Source organism: Pempheris klunzingeri, chromosome 17 (genome assembly GCF_042242105.1).
Source record: "Pempheris klunzingeri isolate RE-2024b chromosome 17, fPemKlu1.hap1, whole genome shotgun sequence".
NCBI classification, from domain to species: Eukaryota; Metazoa; Chordata; class Actinopteri; order Acropomatiformes; family Pempheridae; genus Pempheris; species Pempheris klunzingeri.
The window spans coordinates 4,801,232-4,818,970 of NC_092028.1; the positions used below are offsets into that span (position 1 = coordinate 4,801,232).

General features: G+C 41.2%; 1 protein-coding gene across 1 annotated transcript in view; it reads left to right on the plus strand.

The window, feature by feature from the left end:
• Positions 1-15,916, plus strand: part of LOC139217353 (pyruvate dehydrogenase (acetyl-transferring) kinase isozyme 2, mitochondrial-like) — a 188,728-nt gene extending 172,812 nt beyond the window's left edge. The window contains exons 2-12 of the mRNA XM_070848687.1: positions 6,676-6,825; positions 7,555-7,696; positions 9,503-9,574; positions 9,688-9,875; positions 10,118-10,207; positions 11,098-11,175; positions 11,282-11,358; positions 12,269-12,367; positions 13,335-13,445; positions 13,530-13,643; positions 14,302-15,916. Coding sequence (XP_070704788.1) covers positions 6,696-6,825; positions 7,555-7,696; positions 9,503-9,574; positions 9,688-9,875; positions 10,118-10,207; positions 11,098-11,175; positions 11,282-11,358; positions 12,269-12,367; positions 13,335-13,445; positions 13,530-13,643; positions 14,302-14,445 — 1,245 coding nt within the window. The 5' untranslated portion in view covers positions 6,676-6,695 and the 3' untranslated portion in view covers positions 14,446-15,916. The remainder of the gene's footprint in view (positions 1-6,675; positions 6,826-7,554; positions 7,697-9,502; positions 9,575-9,687; positions 9,876-10,117; positions 10,208-11,097; positions 11,176-11,281; positions 11,359-12,268; positions 12,368-13,334; positions 13,446-13,529; positions 13,644-14,301) is intronic.
• Positions 15,917-17,739: the final 1,823 nt, after the last annotated feature.

The following is a 17,739-nucleotide window of genomic DNA, read 5'->3' on the forward strand; positions in this document are numbered from 1 at the left end:
GGTGGTTGGTTGGCGACCAGTCCAGGGAAGTCAGCTGGGATTGGCTCCAGCGGTATAGATAATGGATGGATGGAAGATTGGCCCCCTGCCTAGCCATAAAGAATGTAGATTTGAGGCACTTCCACACTGGGGTCACTTTTCAGAGCCTAAAGCTATGCCCATTTCTTGTGTACAGCCTATGTGTATTCTCCATTTTTCTGGGAATCCTATGAAATCCCATCAGAGTGCCCTGTGGGCCCCTGGACACCATGTTAAGAACCACAGTCATAAAGCATACTTCACCTGGAATATTATGAGCATGCCACGCTTTCACAAATCCATCCATGCCTATTTGCCTAATGTGGCATGTCAGATTTGAGACACAGTAGCACAACAGTTAAGTTCTGAGAAGATAACTAAATCTAATGTAATTATTTGTTGGGTGAAATTATAATTTCACTCTGTGATGTCAGCAGTTACCAATGATCTCATGAAAGACAGAAAAATGTCTGACAGATCCTGCAGATGACTTCCTATTAAAAGAGATAACAAGATGGTGTCAGAGTGAAGTGAGTTCTCTCTGAACAGACTTTAGTACTACTCTGACTATGGTGCTAAGTGTTTATATAAATATCTATGTACAGTATATACACTATGCCAGTAAACAGCTTCATGAATTCTGGTATTATTAAATTATTATATGCTCTTTACTGGCATTGTAGTGTGAGCAAAACTCCATCCACAGCTAGAGCATGTGTGACCCCAAACTTCATTAGCTTCTCATCCTTAGTCACATTCCTATTGTCAGTGCTATAGCTGCTGTTAGTATATTGGTTACTGTTTGTGTTGTGTCTCTCTCTCTCTCTCTCTCTCTCTCTCTCTCTCTCTCTCTCTCTCTCTCTCTCTCTCTCTCTCTGCCTCTCTCTCTCTATCTAACCTCCACCCAACACGGACCCTGACAGAAAGCCGCCCACATCTGAGTCTGATCCTGTTCGAGGTTTCTTCCTGTTAAAGGGGAGTTCTTCCTGCCACTGTTGCTCAATATAATATCTGATGCTTGCTCATGTGGGGATTCTTGAATCCTTAATTTTGAATTCCTGAATCGTTGGGTCTCTCTCTAATTAAAGAGTCTGGTCTAGACCTGCTCTTTATGGAAAGCGTCTTAAGATAACGCTGTTGTGAACTGGCGCTATATAAATAAAGATTGATTGATTGATTGATCCTGATCCATATGAATCTTGTGACCCATATACTTTGCATTATAGCAGGCAGGATTCACATTATGGGTGCCCTAAAAATAACAAGCAGAGCAAGAAATTACTTGAGTCAACTCCATCTCATACATTTGTGTTCTCTGGTGGATCTTAAACAAAAAGCCAAAGCTCCCAAACACGGCCACCAATGAGTGTGTTGTGATGAGCAGTTTCACGAGTTGACTCAGAAGTTGTAGTTGGAAACTTTTAAATGTCAAGACTTAACTTAAATGACTTTGTTTGGGCTATATTGCATTGGTTATATGTGCCATGAGTGCACTGTATAGTTGTAAGTCCTCCCTTCACTCCCAGCCTTTGACATCCAGGCTCTGAACATAAAGAATGTATTTGAATCCTGCTATTTCCATTGCCTATTGTTGCATTATGATGTCAATGTTTTATTTGTACCTTAATAAGTAAAGAAAACTAATTAAAGAAAACTAAAGACTGCATCTTTGATTCTCCGCTCCCTGCCTGAGAAACACAGAGCTGGAGTCTTTTGAAACTATTTAAAAGAGTATGTTGCCCTTCCTACTTTGGCCTAAATGACCTTCGGTTATATTAATCTGTCCATACAGCCAATGTGGTCTATGACAGTGGGTCTAAACCTAGGGTCTGGTTACCATCAAACATGGGCCCACATCCTGATATGTATAAAAAAGGTTCAGAACCACTGATTTACAACATTAATGGATTTGGAATGATTGTAGGCTTTTGTGTTAACAAAGCAGGGATTAAGTTTATATTCAACGGGAAACTTTTGTTTTTCACCCCCAATAGCAATAATCCAGGCATTTGGTTCAAGGCTTGGAAAAAAGGAAAGAAAGACAAAACATTTGAGACTATAGACCTGATCGCTCTTGGCTGTCTGCCTGTGTGCAGCCCATTTAAAATAGCTTGTTATTAATCTCATCCAAAATATGAATGCAAAAGATCTCAGTGCATTCACTAAGATTGCTATCTGCCTTGCTTTCCATGTTTTGTTATGTTATGATCCTCTTTGGATGGAGTACAGAGCATTATTGCCTTTCATTAACTGATGAACAGAAGAGTGTTTCAGAGGAGTAGTAAAGTAGCCATTGTTCAAGATACAACACGTGTGATGGTATGCCTGTCAAGCAGAGGAAACAGCAGTGAAGCACAAACAAATTCTCTGACTGTTCTACACACCACAGAGTTTAGCTTTGCCAAAAACAAGTGTGACTGTCAACAGGATTTGGGAACAAGTAACCATGTCTTGTCTCACTGTGAACTATTTCTAAGTTTGTCACTTAATTACAACAGTTTGGTTTACTTGAGATACAAAACGTGTCATAATGTAAAATAAATGGATAATCTGTTCAGGGGTAAATCCACCCATTTTGAACCCTGGTTGAAAATGCAGGCATTAAAAAAAATCCAGTTCTAGGAACTCAAGTACAAACAGAACAGAATAAAAACTGAAATAAAGTAAAACACAATACATATTGTTATATGTTTCTTTTGCACGCTTTACATGTCTTTGTGACGTGAATTTTCCAATTTAATGTGAATTTGCCACATTAAAGCCGAACCACAGCACAGTCAGCAGTGAGAGGTGTGTTGTATTGTGTGTTGTCCAGCAGAGGGCAGTATAGACCTGCCACTTAATGCTAAGCACTGTGTTACAAGTTACATGGTAAAATGTAACATGATTCTTATTTCATACAACATAGCACTGTTTGCCTTCTTTGCTTAGATACTTGGACATTATTTTTATGCTTTCTCCAAAATTTTCAAACATTGTGCTTCACTTTTAGCATTATAAGTCACACTGAGTGATATCAATGTGTGTTTCATGTCTGTGTGTTCACATTTGACTGGGATATGACTCCAATATCAACAATCAACAATCAGAATCAGCTTTATTTGCCAAGTATGTGAACATGCAAAGAACTTGACTCCGATTTTTCCATTGCTCTCATGAACTTACACAGAGATAGACAAATCAAGGACACAAAGCTGAACGAAGTAAACATGAAGCAAGGTAAGGCAAATTTTCTTCATATGACACACTTAATACCCATAGGCAGTACAGGAGGCAAATGATAAAAACAATAATAGCATATTCAACAATCAAAAACATATAGGGTAAAAACAGGAAAACAATCAAATCAAAAGAACACGGAGTAAAAGCAGGAAGAAAAAACTGGAAAACAGGAAAGTCTTAACATGTATTTGAAGGTAGTCAGCATTTTTTTGAGTCTTAGCTCTTATTGACAATTGAGTTCACATTTGAGCAGCATGGAAGCTGAAGTGAACAGGTGGATTCACGGATTCACCCATTTGCTCTATGATGGGAACCATTCACACACACACACACACACACACACACACACACACAAAGCTGTGCTATCGGAACATTTTGGGGTTCATCTTCTCATTGGTGGACGACCTGCTCACTCAGTCACAGATAACCAGAGAGGGGATTTCTTGGGGACCACGATGGTTGTGGAGCGTTTGAAGCAGAAGGGGACTTCACACAGTGATCTGTTGGAGAGGCCAGCTGAGGGCGAGGAGAGCAACTGACTCCAGTTCACCCGTGGGAGTTCTATGGCCTCCCCTTCAACACTCCGGCATCTGCTGAATGCCCATAACTATTACAGAAAATATAACCTGTAATTTCCCCATGTAATATCTGGAACAGTGAGTTAAATGAAACACACAATGAATATGTCATTCCCCACCTCCCCAGTCAATCTTTATCCTATCTGAGTGGTCATTTAGATGAATGGGCTTCATGGCACACTGGACTGGGAGAAAGTCCAGTGTGTGTATGTGTGTGTGTGCCCACATGCATGACTGTGTGTGTCTGCTTGTGTATATAGAGTGCCTGGCAATGATCTTAACTGTAATGCATTCCCCCTGTTGTCACCACCTCAAGTGAGCTTCCAGACTGTAAACAAGCTATATAAGGGAATGCAGAGGGGGTGGGGGGGTGGCTGGCTGTCTGACGCACAGGGGCTCAAAAATAGATGGAATAATAACATCTATAACAACAATAACAAGAGGTGGTTTGCTGTTAGTGAAAGGTGTATAGCACCCAAAGTTTAACAACTACAAAACACTGAAATTCACCTCTTGATATCCTCTTGATGTCTTCTTGATGTCTTCTTCATATGCTCCAACAGAACAAATTAGAACATAACAGAACTTTTTCTCACCAGGGCAGGAAAATTGTTTTATCAATGGCAATAACATGGCAAACCTATTTTTTTTAAATCAGGTATTGGATGATAGAGGTCATCATATCGATTATGAAATCATGATGTTGTTTTGGAACATACACAGAGAGCTTCAGCTTCAGCTTCAGCAGTGTTTCCATATACACAGAGCATTAGCAGCCGGGAAAGAATGTTCCACATGTCAGGAACATACACAGCAGACAGCTGCCACTGTCCCACTGATTGAGAGAGCAAAACACTTGTGATGTTTACAGTTGGTTTTGGAGGGTAATGTTTCATATGATGTAGTATTATTACACTACAGTATGCTGTGCGGCTGGCTTCACACGTTTAGATAAGGACGGGGCACAGTAACCCCAGGAACACATTAGCACATTGTATTTTTCATTGTATTGTTACAGCAGCTAGAGGAACAGGTGCTAGCCCGGACATAGCATCATGACTCTCTATTAACAATTCGTAGAATATTATTTTGGCAACACATACATGTGATTTAGTTCACAGTAAACATCACAAAAAGCTAACATACAAACGTACTCAGAACAACCACAAAAAAGCTGTCAAAAAGCTGGGGGGGGGCGTTAAGGTGAGTTTGGAGGCATTATGTGTGATGCAGGTAAGCTTGTTTATGCTGGACATGGTTAAAGCATAGGTTCAAGATTTGAAGTCTGTCAGAAAACAGTAGGATACAACAATAGGGGTGTGAGGGAGGAGAAAATGTTCTGAGTTAACATCGTGTCTTTGCTGGAATTATTCATGGCCAGAAGTGATGTGATCAAAACTGAGTTTATTGTCTGTGATGAAGCTCGAAGTTGTCGACCTGCTCTACACAATGGGTTTGTTACGCTCCTCTTTGGTCTGGTCCGTCTATCTGATGTCACAATCAGAACGGATCATCATAGTCACATACATACAGAGCACCGTGCTGAGGAATGTTGTGACATAATCACTGTGGTGTGACTAAGTCGCTGTTCCTCTCTCCTGTACTTGACCTTGTTATTGGTCAAATAGTGTGCTCTCTCCTTCCCTGCTGCAACATCACCACTGTTAATAGTATATACACTGTTGCCCATAAAGTTGGAACAAAATGTTTTTTACCTCTTCTCATGAAATGATTGTGACAATGTGATTTATTCTTGATAAATAAAGTGTTTATCTTCTCAACTTTACTGATCAAACTCTTCCAAACATCTTAAACCACAATGAACCTTTGCAAACTGTGTATTCAGGCTTTAACAAAATTGGGGGTATTGACCAATTATTCCAACTTTATGGGCAACAGTGTGTATATGAGTGTGTGTGTGTGTGTGTGTGTGTGTGTGATTAAGATATGCTGCATTATAGAGATGCTGCATTAAACGTATAATAACATTTCTGCATCAAAATATCTAAAAATGACTAGACATGTTATACATTTTGTTGAGCTGAGTAGGTACATGATCCCAAATGTCTCCAACAATGATCAAACCCAGACAAATCTGTGTTTTACTCAAGTTTCATTTTGGTCAGATGATACAGCCACAGAACCATACGATATAATTATATACACCGTGTTATATATATTGACGATGCTCCCCAGTATTCAGTATTTTAACACAGATATTTTGCGTGTGTGAATTATATTAAACAGCTGCCTGCCGACAAATGGGTTGAAAATATTTCATCCAGATGGTGAGAAAAGTTTTTTTCTGAGGATTTATTCAGTAGTTTATTTTGTTTTAGAGAATCAGATGTTTGTGACTTCAGTACAAATGTAGAACATGAGAGAACACTAGGGGTCACACAATACACACATATACACACACACACACACACACACACACACACACACACACACACACACACACACACACACACACACACACCACTTCACCATGGCACTTCAGTGTCTGTGCCTGAAACACTCCTTTGGTACTGTCTAGTGATGACTTGTATGTAAACAGGACTGCAGTTGTTCTTACAGAATGTGTCCATGTGACGACAGCACACACTTATACAGGCTGTTAGAAAAGGAAATGTGACGTTTGACACGACGTGACCTGATCACGCGCGCGCGCGTGCGCGCGTACGCCCCCTTGTTTACTATCCTCCTAGAGTACAGAGAGAATCCAGCTGCCCCCCCGCGCTCTCCCATTGGCTGAGCTCTTCTGATAAGTAGGATCACCTTGTGCGGCTCCGTAGAATGAGAAGAGTCCTCGGCTCTGGACCTCACCGACCCCACTGAGCTCTTTCCACGCCGGAGGATCTTAGATCTCACCTGATGGCCAGCAAGATGAAGTTTGTCCGCTCTCTGATGAAAGCTGCAGCGCTGGCCAACGTGCCCAAACACATCGACCATTTCTCCAAGTTCTCCCCGTCTCCTCTGTCCATGAAGCAGTTCCTGGATTTCGGTGAGTATCTACAGTATGCCCACTGATATTTATAGAGGAGTGATTGCGTGGTGCCACCTTCTATTTAGCCTGGACATGTTTGCTTGGATGTTATCATTTCATTGGGTGTATGTGGTTGGAATATATTATTATATGCATAGGAAGAGGAATAAGACTGGAGTAAGGAGATGTTAGTGACATGCTGTCTGTCTGCTGTGGCCTCAGTGGGACCTGAGGATTCCCAGTGAGAGGATGATGTTGATGCTGCTGCTGCCTCTCATGTTAATGCTGTTGATGGTGATGACAATATCAGCAAACGATGACCATGTTAGGAACAGTACAAAAAGGACAAGGGGGAGAGGATAACTGTCATTTTTCAAATGAGCGCACAAGGTCCAGCCCCCCTCACCACCTTAATCATTTTTGTGCAGTCTCTTAGTTTTCTTTTAATTATCCGTTGTTCTGTCTGACACACAGTCAGTAACTACAGTATTGTATTAGTTCATTCTTGACCTCGGGGCTGGGGCACTTACAGTCCCCTCACAATGTGCCACCGCTGTCTTGTGACTTAAATCCCATACTCAGTGTAACTCATCCATCTCAGTTCAATGATGAAAACCACAAGATGTAGTTGAAAGTGCCATGAAAAGCTAATAAGTGGAACCTAGCTTGGTTTATGTGTTATTGGGGATAATCTTCTAACCTGTTACATTGAAATATAACCCTATTCTGTTCTGTTCTATTCTCCAGGTTCAATCAATGCATGCGAGCGCACATCGTTCGTCTTCCTTCGCCAGGAGCTTCCTGTCCGCTTGTCCAACATCATGAAGGAGATCAACCTGTTGCCAGATCGGCTGCTGGCTACACCCTCTGCTCAGCTGGTCCAGAGCTGGTGAGACACTTAGATGGAGGACTGCATACTCACTGAATGATTGATAGAATATCTGAATGATTGGTGTGTGATTTACTGACTAGCATGCTGTTCTGCAATGAACATTCAACAGAAGCTCAGCTTCGTTATTTTTGTATGTGGAACAGTTCCAGTGAAGCAGTTGTTGGCAGTGAAAGTTTTAGTTCTCAGGCTCACTCCTGTACTGTACTCTGTTTGTACAAATGGAGCCGAGTACAATACATCCTCAAAAAGAAACCTCATAAGTGCACTAACAACAGTAAATGCAACTTTCCTCTTCTGGTACAGACAGTACTCTGACCTTTCAAACTTGTGAAACACTTTCAAAACTCTTTCAAAGTCTTCATTCTTTCCGCAGAATAGTTCCTCATTTTTGAGTTTTGAATTTTGAGTTGCAATGTTATTAACGTGACCGCTATGAATAGCGGTAACACTGCACTGTCAGCACAGATATAATCAGAGATTACATTACAGAGCAGGACAGGGGGAGGAAGTGGAGGGAGGGTGGCTGAACTTTGTCCCAGTTCCTCCTCTCCTCTAACCCCGCCTTTCTTCTTCTTTTTCCTCGCCCTGCCTGCCTGTTGTTGCAACTGCAGGGGACAGTATGTTCAGAAAAACAGCCTCACTGCTGAGTGGCATAGTGATAAACAAGGTTGCACTTTCAGCGTCGTTCTTAAGAATACAGTAATTATGGAAGACATTAAAAGACCGTACTCAGCTAATTCAATGAGACACTTTTACAAAGTGGACCTTTGAGATTAAAGAAAGGGCAGAGAAATTTGAAAGCAGTGGTTTGGACATGAACCGTTGAACTATCATTGTTGGTGGTTTGTAATGTAGCCGACGCTGGGACATATGTCACATACAATAACACAGAGAAATGTTATTTGAGGACACTGAAACTGACGTGACAACCAGGGCACTAAGGATAGAGAGCGTTATGTACAGACTGTAAAGCCCCTTAGGGCAAATTTGTTAATTGCAATAGACAATAACATTGACTTGACAGAATCTTACAATATTAAGTTATAGAACTGGATGTTGTTTAAAGTGAAAACACGTATCTAGTGGGTTGATTCGCACTCATTTTGGCCAGGTTGCTGTGTGTTTTCCAAACTCCTCACAGCACGCCTTGTTGACTCCAGGAACTTTCTAGGAATTGCTCACAGGAAATATTTTCTCACAACCATCAGAGCTTTTTTTCTCCTCTCTGCAAGCAGTGCACTTTTTCCTCAGTGGAAGTTTGTTTGGTAGCTGAGGTGCAACACAAGATGATATGTTTTCATGCCTGTGGATGAGGAGAAGTCTTGGCTATTTTAGTTTCTGTTGCAGGCTTTTAAGTTCTGCCTGTTTAGAGAGACAACAGCAGCATTCTGTCTGGCTAATGAAGATTTGTATGCTGGAGCAGAAAAAACATGCTTGTGAATGCCCATCAGTCTTTAATGAGAAACAGCAACTATCTGATTAGCAGACGGCAGGGTTGTCTCAGGAAACAGGTCACGTTACAGTTATTTTCTTTGATTTGTGTCAACACACACATACACACTTGCCAATTCCATGTCAGGAGGACTAGTGATGGATGGCGGGGTTTACACTCTCCTGCCTGTCTCCTCATGTCTCTTTCTGTTTTTCTGTCTAACTCACCCGTGGAATGTACCAATAACACTACCAAGTTGTGTTGGATTAGTGTGTGTGCATGTGCGTCTGCTACGCTCTAGCTACCACCGTGTCCTGTGGCAGCAGGCGCGCTGGATTGCCAGTGACTATCCTGTGTTTCTGCTTCCTCAGGTACATCCAGAGCCTGATGGAGATTCTGGAGTTTCTGGATAAGAACCCTGATGACCAGAGAGTCCTCGAGATGTGAGTGCAACGCATACAGTACTGTGCAAAAGTCTGTGCAGGTGTGAAGAAATGCTGTAAAGTAAGAATGCTTTTGTTTTCCTCTCCTCCCTCCTTTCACCCACAACTCCCAGGTTTGTGGACGTCTTGGAAGCCATCAGGAACCGCCACAATGAGGTGGTCCCCACCATGGCTCAGGGAGTCATAGAGTACAAAGACACCTTTGGCCAGCAGGACGCCGTTACAGACCACAACATTCAGTACTTCCTGGACCGCTTCTACACCAGCCGCATCTCCATCCGCATGCTTATCAACCAGCACAGTGAGCTGCCACACACACATGCACACACACACACACCAACCAAACACACACTTCTCTTTTTGACCCTGGAGTTGCAGTCAGATTTACTTCAGTTCAGACTGTATCAAACTGTTATCACAGTCAGACTATGTAAATATATTGCTGATAAACTGCTAGTAATCTACTAAATCTCATAAACTACTACTAGTGATAGCTGTACTAGTGGGATTAAAAACTGATTCCCCCTGTCTTCTTTCTCGCAGCTCTTGTCTTCAGTGGCAACACAAACCCTGCCCACCCGAACTCCATTGGCTGTATTGACTCTATATGTGACGTGACGGAGGTTGCACGAGGTAAGAAAAAAAAGAGGGGAGAGAGAGGCTGTCACAGGTTTATATCAGCTGACACTGGCCCTTACAATCACATATTTAGAATATGTCTTAAAATAGCATGTGATTCCAGCAAAGAGATTTAAAGTGTATAACACAGGAGAACGATCAAAAGAAGCCTGAAAAGGTCAAAGTTGTAGTGTATAACTTCAATGCGTGTCCAACCCCAGATTTTCTTTTTGAATTTGTTAGTTTCTAATAAGATTGAATAAAAATGCTTCAGAATGTGCACAATGTGATATTAACGGCATTATTTCCCCACCAATCACATAATCAAAAAAGAATTGACACAGTAAATCTGGGATTGATCTTACTGGTCATCTCCAGGTCAAATAGTTTTCATGTGTAGTCTGAAGTGTGCACTAAATTGGTATTTGGAGGTGACAGGGCACATAAAGACTGTACAAAGTGGGTTACTAAGGGAGCCAATAAAACCGTCTTACATGTTAGATGCAAATTAGTATGCCGTGAAGATGAAGTGCATTTAAAGACTATTCATTTTTGTGTTCTATTTTAGTAAAGCAAGGACTTAATTTTCCCAACGGCATTTTAATATCTTAGCATTTTCATAGTCATAGGACCTACGTGGGATTATCACATTGTGTCTCTCAAATAGAATTCCCCCAATGAAGCAGGTTGATAACTGGAACAGAATTGGCAGGCTGTGCAGCCGGTTTGGTCCAGTTTCAGTGTTTGAACAGAGTCAGAGCAGCTGGTTGTGATCCAACACACTTATCCGCCACAAATGTTATACTGACGATAGCCTTGTGTTTATCACATCTGTTTATCTTTATGTCAATTATATCAAGTCCAAACGGGGCAAAGAATAGAGTTCTCCCTCTCTATCTCTCTAGATGCCTATGAGAGTGCTAAGTTGCTGTGTGAGCAGTATTACCTGGGAGCACCAGAGCTGGAGCTGAGGCAGATGAATGGTGAGACACAAACAAAATGCTGTCACAAAACACACACTCACAGTTTGTATTGATGATGATGTGTGTGTGCATAGAGCGCTAACTGTTGTTTTTTCTCCTCCCCTAGCCAACAATATCAGAGAGCCCATCCATATCTCATACATCCCATCTCACCTGTACCACATGCTGTTTGAACTCTTTAAGGTAACAAAGTAAATTGCATCTGCAAATGAAAAAAATACACTATGGGATATATGTTACACTATATGCAGTGGAGTAGGAGCCTCCTCAGTAAATTAACTAGTTCACACCAGTGCGACTAGTATAAACTGCTGTCTTTTCAGGCATTTTTTGTAGTTGGAAATAATTTGTAGCATTTTAAAACACAAGTAGGGATAGTGATAGTGAGTTACTTGCTACAATTGCATTTGTAGTATCGATTAAATGGTGTAAATGTGAAAAAAAATAAGAGGGTTGAAAATATGGAGCTGTCTCTGGGCGCTTCAGCAGAATACCTCATTGGCATGTGCAAATGTATGCGGTGAGCTTGAGTCAGGAGCAGAGTCCTAGTGCAGTTCTGCCATTTAAAGGAGTTTTCTCCGTCCAAAACTCTATCAGTTCGATCAGCAGACAGTTTGCGGAATTGACCAGCTGACTGTGCTATGAGCTGATTGTCTATTGAAACAAGCGACGTGTCTTACGTTCCATAACCAGCCACGGTCAATTTGACAAGCTGAGTCGCAGGAAACCCATCAGCCTGCCTGAATCAAGCTAGGGCCAGTTTACAGTGTTCCTTAACTCTTTGGTCTGGTCTTAGTTAACATAACCTAGATGACATCAGGGGTTATTTTATCAGACTTAAAAGCCTAAATAAAAGTTCTGCCACACAAGACACCATAATGAGTAACGTCAATTTTGTGTGTAAAAATTCATGCAGTGTGAGCTTTAGAATATACTGAACTTGACATCATCTGATGCCTGATGCCGTTTAATAAAATATAATATAAAATATATATATATAAATAATATAAAATAATATATGGACCTGAATATGTGTTGTAACCCCATCCTCCTGGCTGCCCAGCTAATAATCCTCCCTGTTTCCTCTCTCTAGAACGCAATGAGAGCAACCATTGAGAACCACGAGGCCAGCAGGACCCTCCCACCCATCAAAGTCATGATCGCCCTTGGTGGAGAAGACCTGTCAATCAAGGTGTGGGTCCCCTCCTCTTAGAGAGTTTCATTTATTTCCAGAATCACATCATTCGTACTTCATTGCACAGACTTCTGACCTCCTGCAGCAGAGATCAGAGTGGAAACCACTCAAAGGAAGGGAAGCGTGTTGTCATGGAAGTGCTTTGTCCTATGGAAAGTCAAAAAAAGTCACATAGGGAACTCTGATTCTTCTGGTGTGTTCATGTTGCAAGACAAGCAAACACCATTCATGATGCTACAGGTGCCTATAAAAAAACCCAGAATGGATTAGCAAACATCAACACAGCATTAAACTGAGGTTCTCAAACCAAGAATAGAAACACACTTGGCTTAACTAAAAGTAATCCCCCCACTGAACCCACGCTGAAGGTACTGGATGTTGCACATACGTTATGTACACACAAAGGTTATAATCTGATCATGGTTTAAAAATTAAAGTGGAAGGAATTTCTTCCTGCCCCCATTCTGAGGTGACGTGTTTTCACCCTCTACCCCACTGTTTATTGTTACTCACCTCTGTTCAGCTGCTTAATGAGGTTACATAAATCCCGTAAAACCCCATCAAAGAATCATCATCCACCCAGGAACAGAGCCCATTCACTGACATTACTGCTCCTGGCACACCTTGGCTCCATATTTAGACAGGATTAAGTCAGTGCACAAGGGTCCCATACCTTTGCTCTAATTGCCTGCCATTGAAAAACGTGGAAAGAATGTGGTTGTTACAAACAAGGGTGGAGTTAGAAACATACACACAAGCACGCACATACGCACACACATACAATAGGTCATCTATGGCATTTATGTTTTATGCTAGCATGGCAATAAACTTAAAGGGCTTCTTTCGTAACTGATCTCCACCCATTCATAATGATTAAGACTATTTGTTTGGTGTTTGTTTTGCCGGCTCTGTTTAGTCTTTATTTTGCTGCTGAGCCTTCTCCAATATCTCTGTCTCTCTCCAGATGAGTGACAGAGGTGGTGGTGTTCCCTTCAGGAAGACGGAGCGTCTGTTCAGCTACTTGTACTCCACAGCTCCCAGACCTTCCATAGGAGACAAACAAAGAGCTCCACTGGTGAGTAACTGCTACACAAACACACACATTCAAACACAGTGTGAATACAGAAGAGTTAATGTGTGTGTGTGTGTGTGTGTGTAGGCTGGGTTTGGCTATGGTCTGCCCATCTCTCGTCTCTACACTCGCTACTTCCAGGGAGACTTACAGCTCTACTCTATGGAGAGTTACGGCACTGACGCTGTCATACACCTGAAGGTAAAATAGACACACTGACACCAACAGAGTGTGTGACATATGAAGGATGGTGTGATTTGCTACTAAGATCTTGGCACCATTGTTTAAACGTGGAAGAAAACAAATTATGATGTTAGTCAAATGAAAGTATCCAGTTAATTCTTTGTCAAATGTAGCTGGAGGACTTATTTGTTAATGCTGGTTGAAACTATCTTAAGACTGACTTCTTGTTTTGAAATGGCACGATGCAGGCAGCACTATTTTATTTAAGCTAAGAGGTCATTCATGCTGTGGGACTAATGCTACTTAATGCCTGTTTTATTTATAAAATGAAACCTGACAAAACATTCTTGCACCACTCATCATTCCTGTACAGTAAATATGTAATAAGTAATAAGTATTCATATATGTATTCATGTATACCTCAACAGGACTCCAGGAAGTCTCTGTCAAAGTGACAATTCTTTTACACTTTTGTACAGTTGAAACAAATGAGATATATGATGTTAACTAGTTAAATAATTAATTGTAGTTAACTGTTGGAGGTGCAGGCAAGGTCCTATGCTAAGTGGCTGCTGGCTTCAGTGACATATTTACTTTATTAATCTTCTCATCTAACTCTTCACAAGAAAGCAAAGTCCTCCCTGCATTAAAGTCCCTTCCGTGTGTCTGTCCCTAGGCGTTGTCCACAGACTCGGTGGAGAGGCTGCCAGTTTTTAACAAGACTGCCTTGCGTAACTACAAGCTGAGTCTGGAAGCAGACGATTGGTGCGTTCCCTCCAAGGAGCCGCTGGACCTGGCCATCTACCGCGTCGCTAAGTGATTCAGTCATGACCTGACGGGACTTCTGACACAAACACTTATCAGCTGACCATAAAATGCTCTTTAAAGGCAGAGCATTGTGGGACCAGAACTATTAGCTCGGCGGTGGACGGGAGCTCTAGTAACTGATTTTGGCTAATCGTTGCAGCGCCCTGATTGTCGGGGAACTTCCTTGATTGGATCAAGCATCCTCTGCCTGAATCTCCTTCCTCTTTCTGTACATGTGTGCTTTATGTAGACAAAAGGAAGAGGAGAACTTAGATTCTGAGTTGAGAAGATGGACAGTCAAAAGAAGCAGTGGTAGAAATGCAGAAAGAGGGTGAAGAGAGAGAGAGAGAGAGAGAGAGAGAGAGAGAGAGAACAAGATGGAGACGTGAACTGAATTGATGGTTAAGCTGAACAATTCAGTTCGATTTGAACGACAACTGTTAAACTCAACATGAGCTGCTGGCAAATGCTCAGACAGATTCTTGATGAATAAAGACCCTTCACTCTGTTATTGTTTTGGAACAGCAAAAAGACACAGTCAGCTCCCTATCTTATCAAAATGCTAAAGATAGCACAGACACTGGCATGCAGAGAGCATGTTAACCAGACAATTGCTACGAGATTTGTAGTTCGACTGACCAAGCGCCAAGCAGCAGCTTGCAGCTCAGAGGAAAGATGGGCTGTGGGATGTTTTGAAAGGTTTTACAAAGTGTAGAACAAAGAGCAGCACACTTCCTCCTGCTAGATGTTATTCCAAACCCAAACCCGTACAGGAAAATGTTTCGACCAAATGCTAGCGATCCATTTTGCTGATTTTTTTTTAATAAAGATTTTTTAGGGTGTTTCAGGTTTCAAGATGCTAGCAAGAAGTTTTCCTCAGAAACAATAACTCTTTTTATGCACAGTGATATTTCTTGAGAAACGGAACATTTCCTTGTGTTTTGCGCTCATGGCCTGCTTTTGGAGTGAAAATACGATGCAAACCTGTATTGTGCTTTTGTTTGTCTTGAACAAACTGACTCTATGTAAATGATCTTTTGAATTCCTGTTTTGTGGCCTTGTGCAAATTTAAGACGCAGAACAACCAGATGTTCAGCTGCTCAGTTACTGATAGTTAACAAGGAAAAAGGATCATGTGGCTCGGGCTCAGCAGGTACTGTAACACTGTCCAACAGTTACATAAACCTTTTGACATTGATTAATCATTGATTAGCTATGCTAAAAGTGAGGGATGTATCTTTAGCTTGTTGTTTAAAGACCTGTGATGGACCCAATGTGTGCATTTGACTGTGTACAAAAATCACAACTGTTATACTGTATATTTTGATTCACTGTGTGTATTTGCAGGTATGTGTGAACCACACACTGCAGTTATGTCACTTGAAGTGCCTATATTCTATTGTGTATTTTAAGTGAACTATTCATATTGGAGGACTTCTATTTTTATATTAAAAGGTTTGGAAAATAAATTGTCCGGAAATTAATTTCTTATTGTTATTGGTGTGTAAGATGTGTGCGTGTGTGTACACATGTATCACGGGCAATGAACTGTGCAGGTTGAAGCAATAGACCTGAACACGGGCCAATCAGACACCGAGTTATATAACACATTCATGGAAAGATGCACAGAAATATGTGTGTGTGTGTGTGTGTGTGTGTGTGTGTGTGTGTGTGGGTGTGTGAGTGTGTGTGTGTGTTTATAATTGATGTGGAATACGTAACAACCGTACCAGGGTCAATGCAGGGACTTTGGCCACCATGCAGGGTGTGATTGTTGGGACCTCAGTTATCATGCAGTGTGTGTGTGTGTGTGTGTGTGTGCGTATGTTTGTGTGATCATAAGGGCTCAACTTGCTCTTGGTGGAGTGTCAGTGGAGTGGTGGAGTGATAGTTGTAGCCTTGGAGCTACTGAACAGCTGTAAAGTTGTAATGCAGAGTTAGCATGAGGACAATTCAGGCCTTTTTGCACACTTTTTTAGTGTCAATAATAACTATGAAGAGACCAAAACCAACAATTTACTTAGTTAATCCTAATGCCTACTGATTCCTATTGAGGGCCTCAATCTTTAAAAATAGGTGGCAAAAATATACATCTACCTACTTTCATTTCATTTGTATGGTTCAGACTGAAATATCTCAATCTATAACTACTGGATGGACGGCTATGAAATTCATATTCCTCTCAGGAAGAACTATAAAAGATAGATAAATAAGAGATAAGATGGTGAACATTCTGCCTGTTGTTGTTAGCATTGTGAGCAGGTAGCAGGCTGATGTTTGCTTTTAGCCTCAGAGAGACGCCAGCATGGCTGAAGACTCTTAGCATTGATGGATAACTGTAATTTCCTGAAACAAATGCTAAACAAACACAGGAGTAAAGTTCATCTGTGGCTCAACACACTGTTGGTGCTCTAATTCTGTGACACACAACCTGCTTTGACACACATGATTAACAGTAATGATCAATAAGTCATTTATTAGTGCTCTACAAATCAGTAAACTTCAGTTGCAGTTGTTGCAGATGCATGTTCATAGCTTGTTAATAAATGACATGGTACATGGTAACTGCTCAAGCTGTCCATCTGCCAAAAGGATGATTATAATTTGCTGTGGCTTACTATGAATTCATCAATAATTAATAGGTCCTTTATTTACAATGTATACATTCATACAAAATATTCCTCATAAACAAAACAAAGTGGTACAGGTTTATAAGACATTGTGTAAATTCTACCATTGTTAAATCCCTGAGGTGTCTAAATGCATTAAATGATGTCTCCAGTACTTTTAAAACTCGTCCCTCTTTTACATATTTTGGGTTTGAAATGACTGTGAGGTACAAATCCAAAAAAAGGGGCGGATTTGAAAATACCGGAGTTATCCTTTAAATGAATGAGTCAGCAACAAAGTTCTCCTGACCTCAGTTTGATATAACTATTGATTGTACACACACAAACACAAACACACAAAAGTACCCAGTGTATTTAACCAAGGCAGGTTCATGGCAGACTAGTTTGGTCCGGTTATGTAATGTGTAAATGATCCAAAAAGCTGGTCCCTGTTGCAGCAGAAGAGGGTCCTGGTTACCACGCTCTGCATCCGTCGTACCTACAGATCAGTGATATTTTAAACTCAGTTCATATGTTGTGTTTAGGGTCCTGCAGACCCTCTGGGACCTCTGTTAAACCACATGCAATAAACCCAGGTGTCATATTTGTTTAGAAGTTTCACAAGCAAATCAATCAGGTAGTAAACGGCAGCTCCACATTATCACCAAAATCAGATCAATTGTCTGTACTTCTGACCT